This window comes from Phyllosticta citriasiana (genome assembly GCF_038021145.1).
Source record: "Phyllosticta citriasiana strain CBS 120426 chromosome Unknown IWZ02scaffold_16, whole genome shotgun sequence".
In the NCBI taxonomy this organism is placed as follows: Eukaryota; Fungi; Ascomycota; class Dothideomycetes; order Botryosphaeriales; family Phyllostictaceae; genus Phyllosticta; species Phyllosticta citriasiana.
The window spans coordinates 710660-736306 of NW_027117293.1; the positions used below are offsets into that span (position 1 = coordinate 710660).

The window sequence follows — 25647 nt, forward strand, 5'->3', positions numbered from 1 at the left end:
GCACAGTGACAGTGACGCGCGCCCTGCTGCCCGCACTCGGGCACCTAGACCTCGCTCTTCGCATAGGGCAACTGGACCTCGCGCCTAGCGCGCCAGAAAGCGACAGTACCGTAAACAGCTGTCGACATCCACAGCAAGAGGCCCGTCAGATCGACCCAAACGCTATTCTTCATGCGCTGCACGCCGGCGTCGCCCTCTGCGTTCTTGGCAATGTACATCTTGCCGAAGAGGCCGAACAGGACGAGCCAGAGCAGCCACAGCGTCCAGTCCCAGGCGAAGAGGGTTGCGCTCTTGAAGATGGGGATCATGTAGATGAGGACGCTGAGAGCCGATAGGCCGCCGACGGTCACGGCGTACACCCATTTCGAGTCGGCGTAGACGCCCGCTTTTTGCGCCGCGTGCAGGTCGCGGCCGTAGAGACCGCACACGGTCAGGCCGATGACGAATTGCAGGAGGCGCGTGAAGATGCGCAGGTAGAGACCGAAGGTGCCGCTGCTGCTGTCGGCCGTGGGGAGCCTGCTGCCGAGGTTGAGCATGGTGGATTGGTTGTACGAGTGCTGGTAAGGGTACGAGCCGGTGGTGTGGGCCTGCGGTGGAGCCGTGGGCTGAGGGTGCAGAGTGGTAGGGAAGGCGTGGTCGTGCTGGACGTAGTGGTCTTGGGATTGCTGGTCGAATTGCTTCTGGTATTGGCGCTTGTTGTAGGCCTTTTTGCCCTGCTTGAAGGCGAACTTGAGGACGGGCTTGGCGAGGACTGTAGCCATCATGTCAGTCGCCGGCGACCTAAAAGTGAGAGAAAAGCGTTGGTGATTGCAAAATAATACAGTTTTTAGGGTTTCCGTGTCTTTCGAGCAAGCTCGCCGTGACGCTGGAGAGATGGGGACTTACTTGGTTGAGAAAGTTGGTGGTGAAGATGAACCTTGTCAAAAGGTGATTGCGCAGTGAAGTGGATACTGGGATTGTCGAGAGTTGAGGTTCGGCGCGGTCTTTTATCAAGCGTCGGGCGCGAGTGGCAGTCTCGGTGGACAATGTGATTGTCGAGATGGAGAGGAGGGGACAAGGCCAAAAATGGAAGTCGCGCACAAAGAGAGAGATCAAAGGACGTAATGCCGCTCAAAGAGAAGGATTATTTCTTTATTACCGTGGGCGCCGTCGACAGGTCAACTGCCGAGAAAATGACTAGTTGAGGAACGGGATGGTGGCAGGTATGGCGGACACGAGGGAGATTTATAGCGACTCGCACAAGGCCACGAAGGCTTTATCGCGACGTCGGTCGGCGATGTGGGTGAGGTGGTGCAGAGGCCGGCATTCCTGAAACTGGCCTGGCCTCCTCCTCCAAGAATGATGGCGGCGGCAAAAGAGACAGAATCGGACCCTTGCAGCCCCTTCGATTGGCTGCCACCAACAACAACCGCCGACGGTGCTTCGGGAGCTGCAGCGCATGCAAAATCCATCAGTCTGCCGCAATTGAATCTACATGAGTCGCCTCGTCGCAAACATTTGCGTTTCGGATGGGCCATTGGCTGTCGTCGTGCGGCTCTGGCTGCTGTGGTCCTCTGTGGGTACGCGCGCGGTTCCCGTCAGCGCGTCGCTGTGCCACCCTCACAACTGGCCCATGCTCCATCTCTATTCCCGTTGTTGCTGCCCCCCCCCATGCTTGCAGTCATCTGGCCATGTCCTTCGCCATCTGGGTCCGTTCAAGATTTGCTTTAGACCCTGTGTACTGTCGTCGGCATCGCGTCGCCAGCCGTATCTCGGGCATATCTGCTCTTTGCTGAATCCAGAGGTTTGACCGAATGAATAAACTGCCGCCTCGTCTCTCGAAGGTTTTCCTTCCGTGCCTCTTCCTGCTCCTCGAACATGGGAACATGTTCCATTGCGTAAAGGAACTCTGCATTAAGTTTTGGCCGAATCTTTTGCGTCTCCAGCGCAGACTTGATGGCAGGGCGCTCCAAGATGCGTGCCCACCATTTCTCGACATTGGGAAACCGGTTCAATCTGATTCCGCAATGATACGCCACGTTGACCCAGCTGAAGACGGCAATGTCTGCTATCGAGTATCTGCCAGTGCCTTCACCGGCAAGATAGCTGCGCTCCTCGCCGAGTGCCCCATCGAGCACCTTGTATAAGCGCTCAGTCTCCTCTATTGGGTCCTTCACTGGAACCGGCACGGGACCTTTCGGTCTGTAAATCTCCATGGCTTGGGTCTGCATCTTGGCTAGATGGAAGTGCTCCCAGGCAATCCACATCTCCGCCTTTACTCTTTCAGGGTCGTCGCTGTCGAAAGACAGGTCGTTTTTGCGGTCAAACAAGTGCTGAGCACAGGCGAGGAGATTGTCGTGCTTCAGCTTGGCGTGGGGCACGCTCAACCCCGAGTCAAGCGCCAAAAGCTCGCGCTGCACGGCAATTCTCGACGCGGCCAGGGTGACAAAAATGTGAAAGAATTTTTCTGGGTCGGGATCAAGGAAGTTGAGCCGCTGCAGCTGCTTCCGGGCCAGCTTCGCCTCGCGGTTTTTGTTGGCTTCTACCGTGTGCAGCTTGTTCCGCACATCGAGCAGGACCTTTGAGATGATCTTGACCATGCCAGGGAATCCATGGATTTCTCTCAGCTCTTCAAGCAGCATTGGCACTTGATGGATTCGGGGCGTGTGCCAGTTCAGGTCGAGATAGCTGGCTTTGATTTTGCTGGATACCGTTGACGTTGGCCTGGGGTCAGCCCGCCGCGCTGGCCCCAACAGACGAGGCAGTGTGCGGGAGAACATGGTGTGGGCAAAGTCAGGACGAGCGGAAAAGCGTACGTAGGTCGTAGAAGGTCGAGATGGGAACGACGGAGATGTGCGGCCCTGGTCCGAGCGCAACGTCCAGGGCGGATTTGCAAGAAGCTGGCCACGTCTTATTGCTCTGCGCCGTGCATTGAGCGCGTCGAGATGGAACCATGGCCGCATCATGATCCAAATTGCTAGCATCACCAGAAATTGAGAAAGAGAGACAGTTACAAGCTCAATGCACGCTCAGCATTTTCCAGAAAGTCTACTCATCCACTGCTAAAAAAATATGTACAGACAAAGAACACAAATCCGCTCCAACATCTCAATACAAATATTCCTTCGGAACATAGAGCGGCATCAAACCCTGCCACCTACTATCCGTCAGCATAGTCTTGTTCGAGCCATCGGCATACATGCTCATAATCTGGCCATACGGCTGGAACCTGTCGTCGTAGACGGCGCACTCCTCGCGGAAGCCGCACATGCCGCCGTTGTAGAGAATACGGCCGTCGTGGGACCAGACAGCGTGGGCGTCGTTGGCGTCGCTCGACGTGAGGATGCGTAGGTCGCTGCCATCCGGCCGGATAGTGCACACGTCAAAGTTGGTCGAGTTGGTCTTGCGCGTAAACACGATGCGCTCGCCGTAGGGCGACCAGTAGGGCAGGTTTTTGGTGGCGTTGGTCAGGAAGCGCTTGCTCTTGTCCGCCAGGTCGATGATGCGCAGCCCGTAGCGCACTCCACACTCGCGGAACACGATGTAGCGCCCGTCGGCTGAGTAGCTGGGGAATCCGGAGTGCACGTTGCCGTCGGTCAGCGCCTCGTAGAATGAGCTGTTGGAGGTCGTACGGAAGACGCGCGCCCTTTAGGAGGTACGCTCCTGGAGCCATGCGCCCAGACCAAAGGAAATCCACTCGGGGTCAGGGGAACAGGAGGGCTGGAAGGCACCAGCAAGGCCCTGGACGACGAGCGAGGCATCGATCTCTCCGATGGTGTGAGTGTCAAAGACAAGGTCCATGTTGTTTCCATCAGGGTCCATAGTAATGACCCAGGAGTTGCCTAGTTGCTTCTGGGTAATGTCGAGACGGCCCTGGTTCGAAAGCTGCGGGAACACATCGGTGAAGCGGTACTCCCAGTCGCCGTCCCAGCTGTGAAGCTTCTTCTCCATAGGGCGGGTTGGCGTGAAGCTAGTCACCTCGTACACAACCTGTTTGCCACCGGGAGACCACGAGGGCGAGGGCATCGAAGTCTTCTTGAAAGGGGTGGCGCCATTTGTGTAGTTGAGGCCTTCATTGTCTCCAGCCTACCGCGCGTGAAAAAGAGATTTCCACCGCGTATCAAACTGGTTTGTCAGCTCATAGTGCTCAAGACGGGGAGCAGCTACTGCACCGCCCAAGCCGAGGCCGAGGAGAGAAACAAGTGACAATTTCATTTTTGATTTTATTCCAACTCAAAAACGACAAGCCAAACGCCTCGAGGACGTAGAAATCAAACGAAGGACGAGAATTCGACTGAAGGATAGAAAGACTGACTTTTGGTGCTGTTTAAATCCGGGATACGGCACTTGTATCAAAGGCTTCGGAAGGGTGGAGGTATGAGAATCTTTTGCCAACTCGGTCCCCGCTAGCCGAAGATGCCTTTGCGAATAACATGGTAGCTGGAGATCTAGATGATGCTCGGGATTAGGATGATAATCAATGCTTGGTGCTCCATTTGGTTCATTTTAAATCTTGGCACCATGGTCTCGAGATCACAACAGGCAGGTTGACGGTGCAAGCTTCTCCTGCAACGACAGCGCCACGCTTACGAATCGACGCTGTGCTCCGCCTTTACCGCCGCGAATGTGGGAAGCACGTAGCAGTAGCATTCCTTGATTGAGCTCTCTCCTTACTTTACGGGAGAGCTCAGAACGGTGACAGAAGGATGATGAATGGCCGTCAATGGTGCTGGCTCGGCACCGCCATGTTGGCTGGAGATGGAAATCGTGCGAGGCAGTCAACAAAGATCTGGACACCAGTTGCTGTCAGAGCAAGTCTTAGCCTTGCTGGGAGCTCGTTTCGCAGAGACTATCGAAAGAAAAGGTCGGTTTTGAAGCAGCAGTAACGCAATCTACGAGCAGCAGACGCAGGGATCGGCGCGCCGTTTCGCCGCGCGAATGTCTTCGATACTCAGGGAGGGGCGGGGCGGGGCGGGGCGGGAACGGGACGTCAGACGATCAGACGATCGGATGTCGGATCACGGCCGCCCCGCGTCGGATTTACCAGAACAAGACACACCGAAACTCGACCGTCTCGCTCTCGAACACGCCAACGTGGGCCTGACCAGCGATGACAAAGACGTCGGTGCTCGCGTTCATGATCACGCGCGACCATGATTGATTAAACCAAAGCCGCGGAAAAGACGCCGTCGTTTCCCAAATCGGCTGCCACGATTCCATTCCGCCTTGGTTGATTCGACGTGCTTCACGGGACTTCCATCACGCAAGCCAACGGCTTTCTCTTTCGGCATATATACAATAATAAAAAGCGAAGGTTTCAGGACACATGGCTGCCCCGCCGCAAGCAGTTGTGCTTAGGAAGGCCTTACCAATTCTCTCGCACGTCCGGGGAACAGGACTCGCGCAGCGGACCTACAAAAGCTGCTGTTTCGGCGCTTCCAGAACTTCGTCTTCACCCCGAGCTGCCCCTCCAACTTTCTACTCCGTGATACCCCGCGCTTCGTCATTGTCCTTTAGTACCTCCACCACCGCCACCATGTCTTCCAGCAAGAGCTTCATCGACGCCGTCAAGGAGCGCCGCACTTACTACGCGCTCAACAAGAACGCGCCCATCTCCGACGACCGCATCGTCGACCTCGTCAACCAGACGGTGCTCTCGGTGCCCTCGTCCTTCAACAGCCAGAGCACCCGTGTCGTCGTCCTGCTCAAGGCCGAGCACGACAAATTCTGGGAGTCGGTCAAGGAGGTGCTCAAGCCCCAGGTCCCGGCCGACGCCTTCGCCGCCACAGAGAAGAAGCTCGACGGCTTCAAGGCCGGCTACGGCACCGTAAGATCGCCCTGCTCCCTCAACCTCCGCCGACAATTGATCAACACTGACCTTTTTGTCATTGACGCAGATCCTCTTCTACGAGGACCCCAAGCCCGTCCAGGAGCTGCAGCAAAAGTTTGCCATCTACGCCCAGCACTTCCCCACCTGGAGCGAGCACACGAGCGCCATGCACCAGTTCACGCTGTGGGCCGGCCTTGAGGCCGAGGGCTTCGGCGCCAACTTGCAGCACTACAACCCCGTCATCGACCAAAAGGCCTCGACCGAGTGGAACATTCCTGCCGACTGGGCTCTGCGCGCTCAGCTCGTCTTCGGCGGCCGTGCCGGCGAGCCTGGCCCCAAGACCAAGAAGCCCCTCGAGGAGCGCGTCTTTGTTCACGGCAAATAGGCGCGCATTTGTCATTGGAAGCGTTGGCGTTGAGGTTGTGTGATTTATACACTGTAAGCTGTGGGATCGACAAGATTTGAATATTACGTCTCGAGACAAAGAGCCGCCCTCTAGAAATACAAGGGCTTCTTGGAAGACAGAGCATACGTGTGTGCTTGATTCGTCATGGTCGTGAAATTCATTGCATCTACAATTTCTGCCCATCGACAGGGACCTCGACGACTTGATCGATCCCCTGGTACGGTGGAATATCGAGGCCATACTTTTCCGCTACGCTCGCGCTCAGGAATCTGAATGAGACGTTAGCATTAGTCAATTCCACATGGAGCCAGGAGTCCAATATACCGGCCACCCAAAAAGTGCCTTCCCCTAAAGTGCTTGACCAGCGGCTTCGGCGCCGTCAAGCTAATCAGCGCACCAGGCATCAAACCCTTCCCGGGCCCATCACTCGGCGGACCATTTTCGATGTCCCAACTGGAAGGGGCATCAACAGCCAAAACGGGCACCTTGGTGTCACGTAGGGCCTCGATGACGCGGGGGAAGGGCTCGCGGACCTCGCCCGAGAAGCTAAAGCCGAAGATGGCGTCGACGACTAGATCGGACGCGCCCAGCGCGGCGTCGAAATCGGCGATGAAGGGCACCGAGAGATTTTCGAGCTGCTTGCGCAGCCGTGCGTACAGCTCGTTTTTGGATTGCTTTGGGAAGTAGATGGTTGGTTCGTAGCCGTAGTGGTGCAAGTGCCGTGCTGCTACGAGGCCGTCGCCGCCTGTATGCAGGTCAGAATGGAGCTGTATGGTATGCGAAGCTGGGTTTGGGCATCTATGTACCGTTGTTGCCCGGGCCGCAGGCGACAAGGATGCGTTTGCCTTTGCTGGGTGGATGGAGCTTGTAGACTAAGCATCTCTTGTCAGCCGGAATGATCTTGGAGAAATTGAAACGCAATTGATCTACCGGCTTGGGATACAGAAAGGCCAGCCAGCTCCATCAGCTGGTCAATGGAGAAGGCGCCGGAGCTCATGAGCTCCTTGTCGAGCTCGGCGGCGTTTTTAGCAGAGAGAGTCTACGATGTTAGCAGGAGAACTGACGACACCATATCAATTGGTCGCACCTTCAATGCCATCATGAGTTTCGTTGCAGTCCTGAACATGAGATGTCGAGAAAGAAAGGGAGCGTTGCTGCGTTGACTTACATCACCAGCACCTCATCCCCGCCGACTGGACGGCGCCGAGCAACGCGGCGCGCGCAGCTCCGTCTCCCGCCCGTCAGGTCCGCGAAGCACGTCCTTCAAACGAAACTACCGCAACGACCTCCGCGGGCCCATCCATCCATCCATCCATCCACGACCCAGCGACCTCAGACCAACCCGCCGCCCACCAGCGTCTCTCAGCAACACCGCCGTCGCCATGGTTCTCAAGATCCGGCTCGCGCGCTTCGGCAAGCGCCACCAGCCGATTTACAATATTGTGGTGGCACACGCACGGTGCGTTATACATCTCCCTGCGGCTCCCAAAAAGTCGACCTCGCCCGTTGCAAATGCGTACTGACGGAACAACAAATGGCATAGAACTGCGCGCAACAGCAAGCCCCTCGAAGTCCTCGGTACGCATGCCATTCACATAGCATCCATGAAGCATTGAGCCGGACGGACACTGTCCATCGCGGCATGCACACATGCGTCGACGAGACGTGCACATACGCATACTGCCACTACCACCTACACGCCAACCCGCACACCAGGCTGCATACTGATACCGCCGCTTCTGGCATCACTGCAGGCACATACGACCCGATCCCCAAGAAACCCAAGCCCGGCGACGTCGAGACGCGGCCCTTCAAGGACATCAAGCTCGACCGGCCACGCGCGCAGTACTGGCTGGGTGTAGGCGCGCAGCCGACGAACACCATGTGGCGGTTACTCTCAATGGTGCGTCGCGTCCAAAACCATTCATTAATCCATCCAAACAACCCCATCCCTCCCAGACGCAGCGGCGGACTGGCCGCCACACACACATGGCGTCGATATTTGCCGCTATTGGTGAAGTGCTAACGCACAGCAGGTCGGCATCCTTGAGCCGCGCTACCGCATCCAAGAAATCGCCGCGTCGGCGCGCGAGAAGGAGGCCAAGGAGAAGAAGGCGGCTAAAGATGTGGAAAAGAGGTATGAGGAGCAGAAGAAGCGGGAGGAGGAGCACATTGAGCCCGTGATCAAGCATGATGAGTTTGGTCCGATTGCGTCGTGAATGATGTATCAATTTTTTTTTTTTTTTTTTGAATAAATTTCTGTTTGCGTGAGATGGATGGGATTGGGATTGAAAGAGAAGGAAGGACGTGATGGAAAGGGGTTGAGCATGGGTCATGGCGTTTGGGAACGGGGGACAACTTCGAAATTCTGATAGAATATTGATTCGATCGTGGGTATGTGCTCTTTGTCAGAGCTCGTTCTACTATCCAATACTCACATGTACACGTACCCGAAGGAAGACAAATCCACAATCCTTCAAGACCTCTGCGCAAACCAAACGCACCACACTCCATCTCCCACAACACTCTCGTCCTCAATCTTTCACATAACTACCCACTCCAATTCGTCTCTTCTACCCTACGTACACTCGATCCGCACCCACCTCTACCATTTACCACCCGCTCCCTCCCCCATCATAAAACCAGCCACGTGCAATCCAGTCCGGTCCAATTCCCATCACAATCAAGCCAACACAACGCCACGAATGACCTATGCTACCGAGAAAGAAGAAGGAGAAGATGAAGAAACGCCACCGACAGAAAAGAAAAATGCTTGCCTCCCTAAGTCAGTGATACTAGGTACTTCTTTCTTTCGTTCTTAGCCGTTCGCTACTGCCACCCGTCGCATCCCATCTTATCTGCAACGTACTAGTACCAAGAACAAGACCAAGAACAACGAGAAAGAGAAGAAAGAGGAAGAAGGAAACAAACGAGGCGGAAAATAGGTGTAGTGTAATGAGTATCATCTCGTGTCGTCTTTCCGTTTCTTATTGCGTCCCACGCAGCGCACGTTCAACTTCGAATCGTCTTTCCCCCCTCTGCTTTTAACCCTATCCGACCACCAATTCTGCGAACGAGGAGAGTGACGTCCAGGAGCCGGCTACCGAGGGTGATTGTGGCCGGCCGGCTGGATAGGAGAGAGATGATGGAAGGTGGTGGCTTGAATGCTTTCAATCATCGTCAGACTAGGGGCACGAATGCTCCCTGTGGTTCCGTCTGTACCACGATTTTTGGCACTAAGCCTCGGAGGTAGGTGAGTAGGCTGAGAAATGGATGCAATTGGGGTAGGGGACGACATGGCGCCGCGCTGCGCTGGGTAGATGGCGTCGTACGCTTTCCGGGATTAAGGGAAGACGCATGGCTAGACGTGGTCGGGGAGAGCGCGAGCAAAAGGCCGACGAAAGGGGAAAAAAAAAATAAAAAAAATGCAAGAAACGCACCGGGAAACAAAAAAGATCAAAAACTTCCAATGCGGAGGAGTAATCAGGAGAACCGTACCCAAAGAGGAAGCAAGCAGTCTTTCTTAACAACACCACGAGGCAATGATAATGTAGTCTATTAATGCGCCGCAATCAGGAACGTATTCGTCGCCAAGCACACCACCATGACGACGACGCCGTAGATGGCCAAGGCGGCGGCCATGCGCCGCAGCAAGCCGCGCCGCCACTGCCGCGTCCGCCTCGTCAGACTGCCCACGCTGCGCTCCAGGAACCCGCTGCCAGCCAAGGCGGCGCCGTCTGCGTGCTGGTGACCACCAGACCCCGCGCCACTGCTGCTGCCGCTGCTGCCGCTGGCCGTGCGATGCGCGTCGGCATCGTCGTAGTCGTCGTACGCCTCCTCGTCGTCCTCGTCTTTGAGCAGCCGCTGGTGGTGTGGCGAGTCGGGCGCTGAGATCTTGTAGTAGAAGATGCCGGGCAGGATGAAGCTGATGGCCGTTGAGCCTGTCGAGCCAACGTACGCGAGAACTTTTTCCAGTGACGAGACGGTCATGGCGACGACGTAACTGAGCACTATGATGATGGTGGTGATGACGGCGAAGCGTAGCTCGCTCATGGGTTCCGCCTTGGGCGGTTGCAGCGGCGAGCCCCCTACGCCACCGCCGTTGCTCGGTTTGGGAGTTCCCAGTAGCGGCGCTGATAGATGCTGATTGTTGCGCGAGGGCGAGGGCGATGCGTTGCGATGGTTCGAGTTGCGGATGGGCCGCCAGGAAACAACTGCATCGACGGACGCTCGGCAGGGGTGGACTTGTAGTGGGTAGGAGAACATGACGAGAATGACAATGGCGAGGCGGCCGATGGTCGACGAGGCCGAAGGCTCGTACATGGATACTATGTTGCCCGTGACGTGGTCGCCGTAGGAGAGGTAGCCAGTGATTCCAACAAGAATGTAGAGGACGCAAGCCATGCCGATGCTGGCGCCAACGACAGCCGTTGTGCGGAAGTGAGAGTTGTCGAAGATTTCGTTGAGGATGGAGAACATCTGAGAGAGTTAGATTGAGTCAAACTTTTGTCTTCAATACTCACGTTTTGGTGGCATGTGTATGCAAAAACAATGACCGGGAACACTGAGAGCGCTGCAACTGGGCCATTCCAGGCCAAGACCCGGACTTCACCCCGTTCGTCCATGGTGTCGCCTTTGATGAAATGCGCCAGGACCAAAACCACCAAGTAGCTGATGGAAACGAGAGCGATGATGCTAGTGTACTTGAGCGAGTCGATCCGGCGGAGGTACGAGAGTGGGATAACAATCAGCCTTGTCAAACGTCAGCCAGACCCTCAACACAACCACGTCCTCGACTCACATGAAAGCCGTGATCCAAAACTGACGGTCTACCAAGAATCCGGGCACGTTTCCCTGGCTGAATCCCTTGACGACTCCCGGCATTAGATCCCCAATGATGATGAGATAGCTGACTCCCACGCCAAAACATTTTATCGCAATCGCGGCATCGAACACGACGGCGGCATTCGGGTAGGTGATTTTGGATAGGGCGGCAAAAGAGGAGGATCCACGGTCGAGGTATTTGGCGCACCGAGTCTGAAGATAGAGTCCAAAGCCGGCAGTCAGACCTGCCCATACGATGATAATGACACCAAGCAAGATGCCCATTTGCGAGAGGGCATGGGGCATGGCCAGCAAGCCAGCACCGAGGACTGAGCACGTTAGAGCATAATCTCCAGCTCGACAGCGGGGCGCTCACTGGTGTTGACCAAGTTGATGACGCTGCTGGCCCAGGTCGCTTGACCGATGAAGCCGGCATCTTTTCCTCCGCGTCGGCCTCTGTTGTGGAGTGTTAGCCGTGTTGTCGCGCTCAACGGGGCAAGTAGTCGTCATACCGTCGGCTTCTGATGGATGCGGCGCTGGCAGGTCGCGCTTCGTGGTCGGATGGATCCGCGCCTATGGCGGAGTAATGCGCGGTGACGGCCATGAAGGAGACGTGGTCGCTCTGGGTTCGTTGAGCTGAGGCTGGGAGCAAAGGTGCTGAGTAGCGCGGGTGGCAGCGAGCGTCGCAGGCCTCACTATCAAGACATCAAGGAGAGGAAGAGTGAGAGTGGGCTGTGTGCCTGTAATCAAGTATAGGGCCTCTCGTCGGCACGCATCAAACTTATCAGTGGTGGGTATGATGTGCAAGCTTGACGCTCTCGCGTGCGTGCGCAGGTGCGGAGATGGCGGCAGGCCACCCCGGTCGCCGGCCCAAGGCACTCACTTGGAGCAGCCAGCCATTGAGGCCAAGGCTCCGTTTGCATCACCGCCGCCGCCCACCACGTCGAATAATCAATTCTGCTACATGCCGACAGCCATGGCCGACGACCTTGAAGAACTGCTGCTGGAAACGCTCGAAGACCTGGAATGGCGTCTGCGCCGCATTGAGTTCGTCATTGGCGGCAATCTGTCCCTGCAAGACGCTGGCCGCTCCGACGCGCCCGTCACGACGCGTCTGCAGAAGCTCGAGAGCTCCCTCGCGAATCTCGCGTCCAAGTCGCGGGCGGTCAAGGACGTTCTCCAGCTACGTATGATCAGCCTGGACTGAGCCAGCGTGTATTCATGTTTCTGACAGCGTGGAACAGAGTCCAAACATGCCGACATTTTCGCCCCGACGGCACGACCCAGCGAGCTCATGTCGTCGCGCGACAGAAACGTCGAACCTACGCCCGAAATCAAGCTTGCGACGGTGCTCACCGAAGCCCCGGCCTTTCCCGCGACGGCGTCGCAGCTGACTTCGCTCCAAGACCTGCCACTGCCACCGACGGGGTCCTTCACATCGCTGGTGGCTCTGTCGCCGCGAATAACAGAGTTGGAACAGAGGCAGCTAAATCAGGCGCGGGAGATTTCAGAGCTCCGGCAGAGAAGCGGGAGGGCAGTGCTGCAGTGGCATGAGGTCATGGTGCTGGGCCAAGGAAGATGCTGGGCCGAGTGGGATCAGAGAGTTCGGCAGGCTGAGCGACATGTGCGGCGAAAGGAGGTCAAGATGGAGCAAGAATCGGGATGAGCTGACTGTGTTGTTTCACGTATGCGCGAGGTCACGACAGCAGTTTTATTAGCCATGGCAGACGTGCACAAGGCCAGCAGCGAAAAGGATGGCGTTGAAGCCAGCAGCTGCAGGCGGCAACTCAAATGGAGGATCCACGGAATCGGTAGGTCTTGTACCTGTAAGCAAACGCGCGCTAGCGCAGCATGATTGCTGTCATGGCTCGTGTTCGGCCGATTGGGGGGGGGGGGCTTGGTGGAATGCTGGCTGTGTGGATACAGTACCTTAGAGGACTGAGACAAGCGACGTGACGTGCCGAGGGAGAGGTGACGAGAAGATGCGGCTCTCGAGACTGGACTCAGCGACGGTGGGCTGTGTTGGTTTGATTGATTGCCTGATGAGCGACAGGCGGGTAGACGGGTCGAGGGCCGACGCTGGGTCGGAACAGACGAGACACATTAGCAGTCGACAGGAGGTGGAGAGTAAAACAGACTTCATAAGTGATGCCAAAGTACCGTACGTACCTTTTTGCATGCCAAAGTCTAAAGGCGACGGACGGAACTGGACATTATCCACCGCTTTTGGGTTCCTCTGCTGGTTAATTTGCACTGCCTGGCCCTGGTCCTGGCCCTGGCCCTGGCCCTTAGCACCTCCGCCCCCAAGGTAGTTGGGACCTCGACCTCTGACCCACGCACACGCACACGCACACGCACACGCTCACGCTCACTCACGCACCGCACCGCACAGCACCGCTTTGCTCCGCGACGACACAGCAGCCGAACTTCATCTCTCGACGATCCTGTCCGCGCGCGTTCTGCCAGGTCCTCCATTCCCGACGACTGTCAACCATCAAATTCTCCGCCCCTCCCCAGCCTCCGCAACTCTTCCACATCTTCCTTCCATCTCCTTGCCGTCGCTCTCTACCGCCCTCGCACGCTACCAGCTTCCGCTACACACTAGCCAGAAGCCTCGCCCGTTCCTTGCCCTTCGCTTCTCCAGCAGGCCCGGCGCCTAACCACCCTCATTCGCTCGATACATCCACTCGCTCGCTCCCTTTGCCAGCCAGCGCATTGTCCGCGTCCACGGTACCGCCCGCCTGTAGTCGACCACCACGAGCCCAGCCCTTGACCCTCTGACAACAAAGCCACCCACAAAACCACCAACGCCGCTCTTCATGCCCTCTCCCTACGGATCCCCCGCCTCTCCCAGTCTGAACAAGATGAACAACGGCGCCCCCTACGGCGGCCGAGCCCGCTTCAGCTTTGGCAACATCCTCGGCGATCCCTTTGCCCTGTCCACCATTTCCATCAGCGTGGTACGTGTTCGAGACATTGCGCGACTCTGTCGTCGTCGTCGTCGTTGTTGTTGTTGTTACTGACTGCTCCGCCAGCTCGCCTGGATCATCGCCTTCATCTCGTCCATTGTTGGTAGCCTCCACGGCAACTTCCCAAACTACACCTGGTGGGCCCTTGTTTACATGTTCTGCTGCATTGTCGGCATCACCGTCACTGTTGGAGCCCAAGTCGAGGATACCTACCATGTCGCGGTATGTCCACTGTGGAATGCAACTCCTTCTCCTCCCCCTAACAAGTCGCAGATCGCAAGCTACCTGGCTGCCGGCCTTGTCTTCACCAGCTCCGCCGTCAACAACACAATCTACGAGGGTGACCCTGCCAAGGAGGCTGCTGCCGCCGGCTACATTCTTTTGTCAATGATTGCTGTACGTACAGTTGCGCGCATGGCCAAGGACGAACTAACACGCGCAGATCATCTGGATCTTTTACTACGGTTCTCAACCGTCTGCGTCGCACCGTGCCTTTGTTGATTCCTTTGCGCTCCACAAGGACAGGCATTCGATGACGCGCAGCTCGCGACCCATGTCCAACAACTACAGCGCGCGTCCGCAGACGTCTGTCACCAACCAGCAGCCGCAAATGTACACCTCGGCGCAATTGAATGGATTCGAGACTTCCTCCCCCGTGTCCGGCTATCCCGGAGGACCTGCGGGCGTCGATCAGCGCAGCTCCACGCTGCCGCGTTTTGGCAACGGCGCCGGCGCGGGCCAGCCAGAATCCGACGTCAATGCGCCCACGGAATATCCTTACAGAGCCAAGGCCATTTACAGTTACGAGGCAAATCCCGACGATGCCAATGAAATTAGCTTCTCCAAGCACGAAATCCTCGAGATTTCCGATGTCAGCGGACGTTGGTGGCAAGCCAGAAAGGCCAACGGCGAGACTGGAATTGCACCCAGCAACTACCTCATCCTGCTATAGATGCACCGACCTTGATGTTGACGACCATTTTCTTCGATTCTGCACGGACGCGGGGTTGGTTTGGCTGCTACCTCGAACATCCTGGCTTTGCACTTCTGGTTACCATGGCATCGCACTCTGGAAAGCTGCTGCACGCTACACTGCCCATCCAGCGACAGTCGGCTTGTTTGATCAAGCGAGGCGGACGTCGCTTTCAGCTCTCCATTGTTGATGACCCAGGTTCTTTTCGCCACTTGATACCCGTTCAAAATTTCCCTCTCCCCACCGGCTTGGGCTTTGGCAAAAACTTGATTTAATTGCTTCCCTTCGCTTCTCTTCACGACAGGATTCCGGCTACGAACGACGATCGGCATGGATTAGCTTTCGACGACCGTAAAGATGCTCACGTTTTAGAAGCGTGAGCGCACTGCCTCGGCAGTCAGCGAGCGCGAAACCACCGTCGGATTTCGAGCGATTCTGAGGCAAACGGCGCCAAATTCTCGACCGAGGAACTGGCGTCATCCGCTGTACTTTTTTTTTTTTTCCTCCACCGTTTTTTCCACCGTTTTGTCCCCTTTTGCGCTTTCCTTAATTTCTCTAGTGCGTTCCCCAACTTGTGTGTTACGGACTCGGTCAATTGTGGCTTTTGCCCTACTGCAGGATGTTGTTTAAGAGGGAGCTTTTGACTATTTGAAATCTCTGTGTTGGTCATAAAATGCCGTTTCGCTCCTGCTACTGCTCTGCTCAATGCTTGGTTATCTTGTAACCCCCTTCCCTTAAGCGCATCTTGACGGCGTTCCTTTTCTCTCTTCTCTTCGTGACCGAAAGCGTCTCAGCTCCTTGGGCTATGACGGCATGCATGCACGCTGAGACTTGGATTGGTGTAGTAGTGGTGTGGTTCGCATGTGGTGTGGCGGACAAGGGTCCTGCCGTTCCAGACCCGGCAGACTCCCTCAGATCCAGATCGCCGCTGGGGTCCTTCCGGAGGCGCTCGAGGGTTTCGCACGTGCTGTTGCTGCTACTCACACATAGAGAGACACGCGGGTTAGGGGTTGTGGATTCAGTTGGTGCCTGCGCTGCCGTCGCCGCTGTATACCGTACGTATGAACAGGTCGTTGTCGTTGTCGTCGTGTCTGTCGATATTCAACTTGTCTGCCTGCTTCTTCGTACACGTACCTCGTGCCTTTGTCTGTCGCGCGAGCACACACACGGCCGCTCTCCGTTCCGCTCCGTCTCGCTCTTCCTCCCCTTCCTTCGTCTCGCCCTCCAATACACCCATACATCTGCCACGGCTGCGCGGAAACCCGTGTTCCGCTCTAAATCATCACCAATGTCGCCGCCACCAGCACCACCACCACCATCACCACCTCTCCTGCTGCTGCCTGTTGTCCGCCGTTTGGTAGCTAGGTATCAATGAATCAACAAATGAATCATTCTAGATAGTCAGTGCCTTGTTCGGTCTTGTCCTTTCGTGCCCATGGTTTGTCCTTTGCGTTTGATGCATGAACGCACCTATTCAAGATATTTGACTTGTCCTACCAACCCATGAACCGACCATAAAGCACTCTACTGGTCTTTTCTCTCTCGTTCATTCCCTCGCATCTAGACAGATCGGCAGGCGAAGCAAAGCGGAGTGTGGCTAGGGTACACAGGTGATGTGCTCGCCGGCGCTGCCGCAGATCAAGCTACAAGGTAGATAGAAAGATGGAAATGCCAGCATTTAACCGCACTACACTACACTACGCTGCGCTCGCTTGCTCGCCCCCTTTCCAAATCTGGCTGCCTAGTAGGCTACAGAAACAACGCATTCAGTGATACTGCGGGACTACCTTGCGCCTCTCCCCAATACCTCCCTCCAGCCTGTGCTCTCCCTCCATCTCCCCATCTTTCCCGCATCTGTACGCAGTGTATGCATGTTGTTGTGAGTGCCTACATCATCATCTCCTCCACACCATCCCGCCCTTAACACATCTTCTTGCTCCCCTTCACCATCACCCAAAATGGTATCCTTGCACTTTAAGAAAGAGCAAGCAGCAGTAGGTAAACTCGGCCACATGAGCAGCAACTGAGAGAATAGACGGCGCAAAGAGATAAAAGCAGTCGAGGTCCCACCGAAAGGCTCGAGTATGTGGTCGAGTGCAATGGATCACTAGGACTCACACCCGGCGCTCAAGAGTGCTGAGGAAAGAAGTGCGGCGGGGGAAGTGCGGTGAGGTTTTTATACCTGCCCCTTGCGCGGTATGCGTGTGGCATGGGGTTTAGGTGGCAGGTGATTTACTGGTGGAGGCATGTGAATATGTGTCCGCTGATGTAGGATCAACGTTGGATACTTGTGACAAAGCCATTGCTGAGATAGGCTTAGCGTTGGGCGCTCGCACAGGATGACCTTATGAGAGATTAGTCACGACGGGGACCGCCTGAGAGATGAAGCTTCCCTTGCGTTGGCGGAGTAATGGCTACTGTCCCATTGCAATCACTACTACACGAATAAGGTGATGTCCTCCGTGATCAGAAGATGGTAAGTTCATAGTGATGGAGTTAAAGCAACGTGGTGAGAGCAGAACGTATGACCGCGCAAAACAACATATAAGCAACGCTGCTAGGAGAGCATCAAGTGCGTGGTTTCTGTTGCTCGGAACGCACACAAGTTTGGTTTCTGGTTTCTGGTTTCTGGTTGAGCCTGCGGCTAGAGCTGCGTTGATTTCTGCTTCTGCAGTCGAAGGAAGAAACGGAAAGAAAGCTTTCTACTTCTGGAGGAAGACCACATGCGAGGTGGAGCTTTGGCTTGTGATTCCTGTACAGCATAACAGAAACGCGGCATACGACTACTTTCCCCTTAACTAAACATAACTAAGAAGAGTCACAACCTCTGAGATAATTCAACAACAGACATAGTAGCCACAGTTCAAAGCAGTCGTCAACTTCAAGCCCCGGACCCACCTCGGTCACTCACCATAATCCCTTTCTTTTTTCCACCAACACCACCATCGCCATCACCACTATACCTCGATGAAAACCTCCACCCTACCGCTAAGAAAGCGCCTGACGCTACCACAGCACACCCACCAATCATTCCTCCCATATCCTCGGCTACCGCTTGCCTCCAAGTCCAAACCCCTTGATCAAAAAGCCAGAAGCAAGCAAGTAACCAAGCAAGCCGACACGACCAGCAGCGGCACGTCAGACCTTCTCTCCCTCTCCCAACCAAACACCTTACCTCAAAATTCCATAAGATGCAACGGCGACCCATCACACCCAGTACGTCGCGAGGTAGTCGCAAAGATGGACGGGGATAGAAGGGGCGAAAAGAAAGAGAGAGAGGGAGAGAAAAAGAGAAAAGAAAGTGCTTGATTGACCGTCGGATAATTGAATTGGGCGAGACTCCTCTCTATCTTTAGATCGAAGGGATCTTTGGGTCCTCTCGACCGTTCCGGTAGATGTTATTTAAGCGCTGGTGAAGAGATGGATTGGCGCGTAAGTTGCCCCTATTGAGGAATTCTTTGTGTGGAAGAGGAGCTCTGGAAGGGAGAGGGAAAAGGAGGGGGTGGGGGTTGCTCTGCACTTCTTCTCGTTTGTAGATGAGATTTGTGTGCGTTGAGCGCGGAGGTGATGTTGCTGATGGACGCAGAATTCCTCTCGTGATGTAAGCTTCAGCAATAGATTGCTATGAGAATGTTTTAGGGACTTGGTATCAAGGGGATGGCAGTGTCATTGAGACCCCAAAGCCCATCTCACCAGCCCTTTTCAGAAATCTTGTTCGGCGAAGAAGTATGGTGTCTGATCTTGGAACTCCCTTCGCGATACTCTTAGGCGAATACCTGACCCCTCTTTCCCTCTGTCACATTCCATCACATCAGCTCTAATTCCCTTCCACGCCACTATGGATCACCAGTATCTGACCTACGTGTCTGCCCCCTACGCCGCGAGAAGTGCCTCTCTCCGCGCCGCACACTCGCGCCAACCGCCAACCGCCAACCGTCAATGGCACCGCATGCGGAACAAGGCGACTAGGCGAGGCGGGCAGCCAGCAGACGGAACGCAGTATGACGGCAGTAGGAGCAGCGGTCGGCAGCCAGATCAGCGCCAGAAGCAGCAATCCGGATCTGGTTTGGTCAAATCCAATCCGACCGGGCAGTAAAGGTACCTATACATAGCCGCACGCAAGCGACGACTCGCAAGCAAATCAAGGCGGCACGGCGTCAGTTAGGCAATAGCGGTAGCGGCGGCAGGAGAAGCAATGGGCGGCCGGCCACATCGCCGGCTGGCTGCCCAAGCGAGAGGGCAAAGTTTGAAAGATTGGGCTGGGGAAGAGGGAGGTGGACTGGACGGGGACACAGGATGTGATGATGTGCAGCGTTGCGCGTGATTGCTGAGCTGTCACCTGTTCTGTGTCTCGGCATTCCAGTCTGGCGTGCTCGCGGCCAACGAGGCGAGACGAGGCGAAGCGGATGTGATGAGGTACAATCGAGGGACCAGGCGATCTTACCTGGTGTCGCATCCAAGGAAGGCTAATTGAGAGGCGATAGTGGGGACTGGGAGCTGTTTGATCACCGATTGGGATGGATGAATTGAGATAGAGGCGGCAAAATGTGGAGCTTGTTGGGCAAGTGTCGTGATCTGATGGCAATCCAATCGAGCCTGAGCTGTGCTATTGTGGCGGCAAATAGTGGCCACAGTTGGATTGTCTGCTTGATCCACCACTTTCAGACGGACACAAGCAGCCGGCTAGACAGGCGCGCAAATCAACCCGGGTTCGGCTATCGTCAGACAACAAGTCAGATATTGGTGTAGCCCGTCTATGCGGGCGTGATGCGTCGTCCCATGCGTCGTCTGTCGGCAGGTGCGGTTCGTGCAGATCATACGTTGTGGGTGTGCCCAGAAGTGAGTGCGGCGAGAGTGCCCGAGGCTGTGTGAGGCATGATGTGGGGGGTGGCCGAAAGGGCTGGATGGTGCGATATTCTGGGCCGGACCCGTTGGCAGCAAGAACTGGCCTGTCATATAGGTCCACGCCGTCAGTGTCTTCGCCCTCCCACCGGTGAGGAAATAGGGGAACCCGCGATGGACCGGGCAAAATCGCAAGTCGTCGACGAGTGTTGACACTTACGAGTTGGGCTCGACTGACGAAGGACAATCGTTCCGCTGGTGCTCATCCGCCGCAGATGCGGCTGATTGCCTGGCCAATGTCGTTTGAGACGGTCAGCTGGATGTCGATGCCGTGCAGGATGTTTGCCACCATTTTTGATCAAGTTTGGCTGGGTCCAATTCATCCGGTTGTCCACAAGCAGGTCAATGGGTCCACTCGAGCCCATGCATCTGCAACTCGTCGTTTGAGCGGGAGCGTCCATGGCCCACAAGAGATCTTTGTTGGGCGAGTTCCGCCTTGGCAGTCATCCTGGAGAGGCATCTATGGTCGAGGCCCTTGTGAGATTGAGCCAAAGCCTGCTCGTCCGTCGTTCAGCTGTCGCCAGTCTCTTGCCCGGTTGGTCTTGTTCGTGTCGGGCCATCCAACGGACGGCCGCTCTGCGCGGGGTATCGTGTCCCGCATGAGCCCAGGCAGCTGCAGACAGTATCTGGATACATTCTCCCATTCGTTCCCGTTGCACAGGCAATGTGATAAGCTCCTTCCAGTCGGATCAAACTGCCATGTTGACATGCTGGTGCTCGCTTGTTGCAGACAAGCGTTTGTGTCGTGTGAGTTGAGCCGCCTGCAAGATCAAGATGGCGACAGGCACAAGTGACCTATGATGGAATGAAAGACTAACGGGGCAATAGGGAAAAGTGGAATCTCTTTCTGACTGCATAGAGCGGTTTTATAAGGATCACGTGATGAAAACAAACACGCAGTCAGGCACCTACAGGTTCGTGTGTATACACAAAAGGGTACAATCTCGAAACAAAGGAGGCCGACCAGCGTGAGAAATACGGACCATACAGATTCTTCAAGTTGTCTGTTGTGGATCCTGCAAGGTGGTTACCGTGGACACTCCCGATGGTCGTACGGCAATCCACGTAGCCCAGAGCTCATGCAGAGACCTTGTAGATGCGTATACGTTTCCGGAGCGTGGAATGGCCTGGGGTTGAGACAAGATCGGGACCACGACTAGTCTGTCCTGACCGAAACCTTTTTTTTTTTTTTTTTCCCTTTTGCATACGTAGTGGTTGTTTACAGGCAGGGTCTGCGCATGGCATGGACTGAGGGCGGCACAACGGGTTGCGGCTCTGGTGAGGAGGGTTGCGATTGGTGCATAGCTCAACCCAAGTGGAAGACGAGGTAAAGCCAGGCACTAACGTCGGTAAGAATGGACAATTGGAGGTTGACGTAGAGCGGGATGCGAGAACGTAGATCTCTCGAGCTCAGCGTGTGGCAATCGAGTCCCGAGTGGACATGCAAGTGGCTCGAAATAGGGGAGCGGGCGGTGACAAGCGGCAGAGGAATACCCACCTTAGGTTGGGTGGAGGAGGCGTGATGGATGACTCTGATATGCACGTTGCAAGCTGCCTGGCAAAGCCATTACTCACATGTGCAGCGGCCGACGCGAAGGCGTACCCGGACGGGCGAGGCGACGACTCTGAAGGGCGAGGATGTGTTGGAGGTACAGCGTATCTTGAGAGCATCGTGGTGTTCGTGCAGTGGTGTTGGTCGGGATAGGCCCCCCCCGGCAACCGCAGGCCAAGGCAGGGCAGGCCAGGGCCTCCGCCCGTTCTATTTCTCTCGACCATCTCCCTCTCGACGCAACCCTCCCCATATCCATTCAACCTCCAGGCAGCGGCGAGCACAATCCTACGCCTCGTGTATCCAAACAGCCAATTGGCAGACTCTCCAGCGCCATCTCGAGCACTGGGCTGCAACCCATCTGCCCAACCAGCCCAATCCCGGCCTCAGCCCGTCATTTTATGCGGTCCGCCCCCCGACCTCCATCCTCGACCTCTTCTTCCCCGTCGTCCTCCTCAAGCTCCAACATGCTGCCGCCCTCCATTCTGGCCTCTTAACCTCCAGCCATCCATCCTTGCCTAGCACCGCTGCTTGCCATTCTCGAGCTTGCACCGCAAACTTGTCTATGCGCCTGTGATTGACGACACCCGACCCACCTCTCCGCCTCCACCTCCGCATCCCCACCATGTCGCCCTCGCCCAATCGTCGCAACCTCAACCCGACCGTCGAGGATGCCAACGATGACTCCTCCGACGAAAAAAAGAACGGGTACGCCAAATCCACATGCAATGTCGCCGTCAAACGCTCCACCGACCTGAGCAAGCACAAGCTGGCCGACCACACCAGCGATTCAGGGTATTCGAGCCGTACTGCCACCTCCAAGCGCAGTGCTGATTCCGCAAAAAGCTCCAAGGACAATGCACAGGACCCCGCTGTCAAATCCGAGGCCCCTGACACCCCACCCCCTGCTGAGACCCCTGCCGAGGAGCCCATGGAAAAGAAAAGGACCCCCAAGGACTCCAAGAAGCCCACAAAGCCCGTCATTAGGCAAGGGTCCAAGCGGGAAGAGAGGCCAGCGAGAGCTGAGTCCAAGACGAGAAAGTCGCGTCGAGACAGCTTGCCTGTGGCTTCCCAAGATGAACCCGACTCGGACAGGCGTCGCAGACACAGACTGTCGGTGGATACCAAGGTGGACTTTGCGCGCCCTTCGGGCCATGGATCCCAGTATCATACCTCTTCCAGCCGAGGGCGGGCGCCCGCCGACCAGGGTGCCGAATCAGGAGGCTCTCGGCCTCGCCTCTATCCAAGCGGCAATAGGCCAGTCAGCTACCACGCGGGATCCTCTTCATCGGACTACATGAATGTCAACCAACCAAGGTATCCCTACCCTGGACCACCTCCGGCGATGCTCAACTCCCCCTCGTACTGGATGGGATCCCCAGTCGGTCCTCATTTTCCTCACTGTCATGGAGCTATGGGTTTGCCATCTCCACTCACGCCACATGGTGACCCACGTTTCAACAACAGGGGCCCAGTCCTTCACCAAGGTAATCAGCAGGCTGCCAGGGCACAACCACGTTACAATCCCCGCTACGGTCAGCCTCAATCTGTCATACCATCTCCATTTCAAGATGAATATGACGATGAGGAGGAGGCTTACGATTCTCTTGATCGATATGACCAGAATCGTCAAGAAATGCCTCCACCTCCAATCCCTCGACAAAGACGGCCAAGTGCGCCCAAACAAGTGAGGACCACTCCACACATGATGCCCAGCATGTACCGAGAATGGCAAGATGAAGGCCGATATGATGACACCGATTACTATGATGAATATGACGACCCCCGCATCCCTCGTCAGTTTGCTGCGCTCACTTTGGGCAACACCAGTCGAGGGAGATCTGCGACCAGTCCCGACTCTAGGAATTCGGGCGGTCGAGCGCATGTAGCCATGGAGCCCGCGCAATCCAGAGACAAGCGTCGCGATTTGACCAGGCGCAACACGGTCTACAACACGGCTGTGCCATCTCAACCAGAGCATGGCAACGTTCGTCGCGATAGGGCCGATGAAAGAAGGAAGTCCCAAATAGACGACAAGGAGCGCAGACTCGAAGAGTATGTGCGCGGTACGAACGGGATGAGCTCTTCAGAGAATCCCATCGACAGGCTTCGTACGGGTAGCCACCGACGCGCGCAAAGCACTGCGTCTCCAAGGACCAAAACACATGTCTCCTCCCGCCATGGGATGGACGATGGGAAAAGCCGAGTCAGTGACTCTGCGGGAACGGCTCTGAGTCGCAAAACCAACAACCTCATCATCAAGGTCCATGACAATGATGACACCGTCGAAATTCAAGGCGACGTAGCCGGCAAAGCGATCCGGTTTGGCAACGGCGAAGTCATCATTGCCGACGCCCGTGACAAGGAAAAGTACTACATCAAAGACAGCAGCCACACCACGGAAAACACAAGCAGCAGTCGCTCCCGCGGCGAGAGCGACACTCGTCGCACCAAGGCCAGCACTCGCACCGAGCGCGACCGCCGGCCGAGACAGGCCGAGCAATGGGTCCAGCAAGACAACCAATGGAGACAGTCAGACCAGTGGAGGGGCTGGTAAGTCTCGTTGAGTTGCTGGACCTGAACCTTTGAGACTAGTCGTTTTTTCGGATCCCATTTTCTTTCCAGCAGCGTGATTCCCTTGGCCATCTGATACCTTGTATACTTGATATGAGCGGGTTGTCGTTTGATTTCTTCGTTGCGTGCGGATGATTTTCCTTCCCTTCTTCTTTCCTCCCTCTTCTCCTGGAGGAGCTGGTTTTGCCAAAAAGCGTCACAGTAAATCATCCTGTGTTCCCTCCTGTCTTGGGTCGGTCCAGTAATCACTCGATTCGCAAGCGGGCCAAAAGTTTGTGATGGCTAAAATTGGTGGTCTGCGCTGGTCTACGGACTTTTTTCCTTTTTTCTCTTAATGTCTTTTACTCCAACCAGCCAACATCTATTCCTTTGGGAGCACCAATCGGGCGAACGGGCTGGAGGAGCGGATCGTATGGACTGGGCTGGATCGGATCAGGATGGTGTGGGACGTGGTTTGGAACAGACTGGACTGGACTGGATCATTGCTGGTATCTTTGACGGCGACGACGAACGACTTGACGACGCTGACGACTTGTTACGAACGAACTTTCGAGAAAAAGCTGCTCTTATTTTTCTTCTTCTTCTTGTTCTTCATCATCATCTCTTGACCCCCTCCTCTCTCTTTCTCCCTCTCTCTCTCTCCCCCCCTCTCTCTCTCGTAGTAGGTGCGCATCTTGTACGATTCATCTCTATCCGATTGCATCTAGCTAGCGCTGCGTTGGGTCGCGTGTCGCTTTTTCTAATGCCACATTTATCAATCCTGCGCATTGAACATATTCGGAACCTTTGCGCGGAATGAGTGACCAGCCAGCCAGCCATCCGCCTTCGACGACTCGTCTCAACCTCCCCCAAATAAAGACATTCAACACGACGCGCCAACGCTGCATCTCAGCAAAACCCAAGACGACTCGACACAACATGCGTCGACGCTCTCATCTCTCCCGCTCGCCCGCTCACTCTCGAGGCGCGGGCACGCGGCCGCCAAACCAGTAAACAACTTTGTGTGTGTGACGGAGCCAGAGCAGAGGCAGACCAGGTTGAAAACTCCGCACTGAACCGCAGCGGTACCGCTCGGCTTGGAGGAAACAGAGAGTGGAAGCAAAGGCTGCTTTTATACCCCTTCCCCTACTTATCAGCTGCGTTGACCCACACTCAGTCAGATGCTGGGTAGCTAGCTAGCACATGCGACGACGCATGTGAGTCATGATAGTTGTGGTATACTCGTGATTCGACGCGGCTGTCACCGTGGGTCTTGGGGCTCAGGGCTCACTTGACTGGGAGGAGTCAGGACGGGGCAGGGGGAGGGAAGGGGTTATAGAAATGTGTGGAGCTGGCTGGTGAGGCTTTCTTTTTGACAAGCGATGAGCCTGCTCCAAGAGTTGGAACGGGGGAAACTCATTCCCTCGAGGATCATAACTGCTTGCGTGTTGGTTGGTCCGCTCACTTCATTGAACCCGACTGACTGCCTGAGTCGTGGGTGTTTTGGCTTGACGCTGTAGATTTCCGAGGCCATTTCTGGGGAACATGGTGTACAGCATCGTTATGTTTGTGTGATGATGCTGTCCTTGGAGTGGCAGCAACGACAATATAATGGTTTTTAATTTTTTATTTTTTTTCGTGTCGACAGAGTCAGAGGAGCGA

The 25647-nt window shown here is 55.8% G+C and overlaps 10 protein-coding genes across 10 annotated transcripts; 5 read left to right on the forward strand and 5 right to left on the reverse strand.

Annotated features, from left to right (window-relative positions):
- Window positions 1–80: 80 nt before the first annotated feature.
- Window positions 81–470, reverse strand: IWZ02DRAFT_364645 (uncharacterized protein; the record flags this gene model as incomplete). Its single annotated transcript, XM_066764347.1, has 1 exon — window positions 81–470. A coding segment is annotated over one exon (390 nt), but the record flags the coding sequence as incomplete, so codon positions are not given.
- A 1141-nt stretch (window positions 471–1611) lies between these two features.
- IWZ02DRAFT_99368 (glutathione S-transferase) lies at window positions 1612–2933 on the reverse strand. The gene has a single exon (XM_066771506.1). It carries the CDS (start codon window positions 2757–2759, stop codon window positions 1707–1709), a length of 1053 nt encoding a protein of 350 aa, XP_066618818.1. The 5' UTR covers window positions 2760–2933; the 3' UTR covers window positions 1612–1706.
- IWZ02DRAFT_509631 (uncharacterized protein) lies at window positions 2934–5118 on the reverse strand (the record flags this gene model as incomplete). The annotated part of the gene is made up of 3 exons (XM_066770479.1): window positions 2934–3625; window positions 3677–4065; window positions 5050–5118. 3 exons carry the CDS (start codon window positions 5116–5118, stop codon window positions 3088–3090), a joined length of 996 nt encoding a protein of 331 aa, XP_066618819.1. The 3' UTR covers window positions 2934–3087.
- A 397-nt stretch (window positions 5119–5515) lies between these two features.
- On the forward strand, window positions 5516–6194 carry IWZ02DRAFT_385540 (Nitroreductase-like protein; the record flags this gene model as incomplete). The annotated part of the gene is made up of 2 exons (XM_066765410.1): window positions 5516–5806; window positions 5877–6194. 2 exons carry the CDS (start codon window positions 5516–5518, stop codon window positions 6192–6194), a joined length of 609 nt encoding a protein of 202 aa, XP_066618820.1.
- On the reverse strand, window positions 6195–7405 carry IWZ02DRAFT_99448 (YjeF N-terminal domain-containing protein). Its single transcript, XM_066771508.1, has 5 exons — window positions 7303–7405; window positions 7146–7254; window positions 7022–7087; window positions 6540–6960; window positions 6195–6484 (listed from the first exon to the last, which is right to left on the reverse strand). Exons 1-5 carry the CDS (start codon window positions 7339–7341, stop codon window positions 6382–6384), a joined length of 738 nt encoding a protein of 245 aa, XP_066618821.1. The 5' UTR covers window positions 7342–7405; the 3' UTR covers window positions 6195–6381.
- A 5-nt stretch (window positions 7406–7410) lies between these two features.
- IWZ02DRAFT_462835 (mitochondrial ribosomal protein s24) lies at window positions 7411–8624 on the forward strand. The gene is made up of 4 exons (XM_066768300.1): window positions 7411–7674; window positions 7759–7793; window positions 7970–8118; window positions 8252–8624. Exons 1-4 carry the CDS (start codon window positions 7598–7600, stop codon window positions 8432–8434), a joined length of 444 nt encoding a protein of 147 aa, XP_066618822.1. The 5' UTR covers window positions 7411–7597; the 3' UTR covers window positions 8435–8624.
- Window positions 8625–9773: 1149 nt separating this feature from the next.
- On the reverse strand, window positions 9774–11643 carry IWZ02DRAFT_494273 (transmembrane amino acid transporter protein-domain-containing protein; the record flags this gene model as incomplete). Its single annotated transcript, XM_066770011.1, has 5 exons — window positions 9774–10694; window positions 10739–10967; window positions 11017–11368; window positions 11416–11495; window positions 11552–11643. The coding sequence occupies 5 exons, from the start codon at window positions 11641–11643 to the stop codon at window positions 9774–9776; spliced, it is 1674 nt and encodes a 557-aa protein (XP_066618823.1).
- Window positions 11644–12015: 372 nt separating this feature from the next.
- Window positions 12016–12705, forward strand: IWZ02DRAFT_436847 (uncharacterized protein; the record flags this gene model as incomplete). Its single annotated transcript, XM_066766573.1, has 2 exons — window positions 12016–12226; window positions 12284–12705. The coding sequence occupies 2 exons, from the start codon at window positions 12016–12018 to the stop codon at window positions 12703–12705; spliced, it is 633 nt and encodes a 210-aa protein (XP_066618824.1).
- A 900-nt stretch (window positions 12706–13605) lies between these two features.
- On the forward strand, window positions 13606–15373 carry IWZ02DRAFT_99482 (high osmolarity signaling protein sho1). The gene is made up of 4 exons (XM_066771509.1): window positions 13606–13999; window positions 14075–14230; window positions 14282–14404; window positions 14451–15373. The coding sequence occupies exons 1-4, from the start codon at window positions 13859–13861 to the stop codon at window positions 14958–14960; spliced, it is 930 nt and encodes a 309-aa protein (XP_066618825.1). The 5' UTR covers window positions 13606–13858; the 3' UTR covers window positions 14961–15373.
- A 6485-nt stretch (window positions 15374–21858) lies between these two features.
- IWZ02DRAFT_99605 (uncharacterized protein) lies at window positions 21859–24165 on the forward strand. Its single transcript, XM_066771510.1, has one exon. The coding sequence runs from the start codon at window positions 22058–22060 to the stop codon at window positions 23987–23989; it is 1932 nt and encodes a 643-aa protein (XP_066618826.1). The 5' UTR covers window positions 21859–22057; the 3' UTR covers window positions 23990–24165.
- The last annotated feature ends 1482 nt before the right edge of the window (window positions 24166–25647 follow it).

What these genes read in the sequence shown, in the direction of transcription:
- IWZ02DRAFT_99448 (XM_066771508.1), bottom strand. Translation starts at nt 7,341, where the DNA reads ATGTTCAGGACTGCAACGAAACTCATGATGGCATTGAAG. An exon ending in AACTCATGATGGCATTGAAG is followed by an intron (nt 7,255 to 7,302) that starts GTGCGACCAATT and finishes CTAACATCGTAG; the next exon opens with ACTCTCTCTGCTAAAAACGC. An exon ending in CTGCGGCCCGGGCAACAACG is followed by an intron (nt 6,961 to 7,021) that starts GTACATAGATGC and finishes ACCTGCATACAG; the next exon opens with GCGGCGACGGCCTCGTAGCA.
- IWZ02DRAFT_462835 (XM_066768300.1), top strand. Translation starts at nt 7,598, where the DNA reads ATGGTTCTCAAGATCCGGCTCGCGCGCTTCGGCAAGCGCCACCAGCCG. An exon ending in ATTGTGGTGGCACACGCACG is followed by an intron (nt 7,675 to 7,758) that starts GTGCGTTATACA and finishes CAAATGGCATAG; the next exon opens with AACTGCGCGCAACAGCAAGC. An exon ending in TGTGGCGGTTACTCTCAATG is followed by an intron (nt 8,119 to 8,251) that starts GTGCGTCGCGTC and finishes AACGCACAGCAG; the next exon opens with GTCGGCATCCTTGAGCCGCG.
- IWZ02DRAFT_99368 (XM_066771506.1), bottom strand. Translation starts at nt 2,759, where the DNA reads ATGTTCTCCCGCACACTGCCTCGTCTGTTGGGGCCAGCGCGGCGGGCT.
- IWZ02DRAFT_99482 (XM_066771509.1), top strand. Translation starts at nt 13,859, where the DNA reads ATGCCCTCTCCCTACGGATCCCCCGCCTCTCCCAGTCTGAACAAGATG. An exon ending in AGGATACCTACCATGTCGCG is followed by an intron (nt 14,231 to 14,281) that starts GTATGTCCACTG and finishes AACAAGTCGCAG; the next exon opens with ATCGCAAGCTACCTGGCTGC. An exon ending in TTCTTTTGTCAATGATTGCT is followed by an intron (nt 14,405 to 14,450) that starts GTACGTACAGTT and finishes TAACACGCGCAG; the next exon opens with ATCATCTGGATCTTTTACTA.
- IWZ02DRAFT_99605 (XM_066771510.1), top strand. Translation starts at nt 22,058, where the DNA reads ATGTCGCCCTCGCCCAATCGTCGCAACCTCAACCCGACCGTCGAGGAT.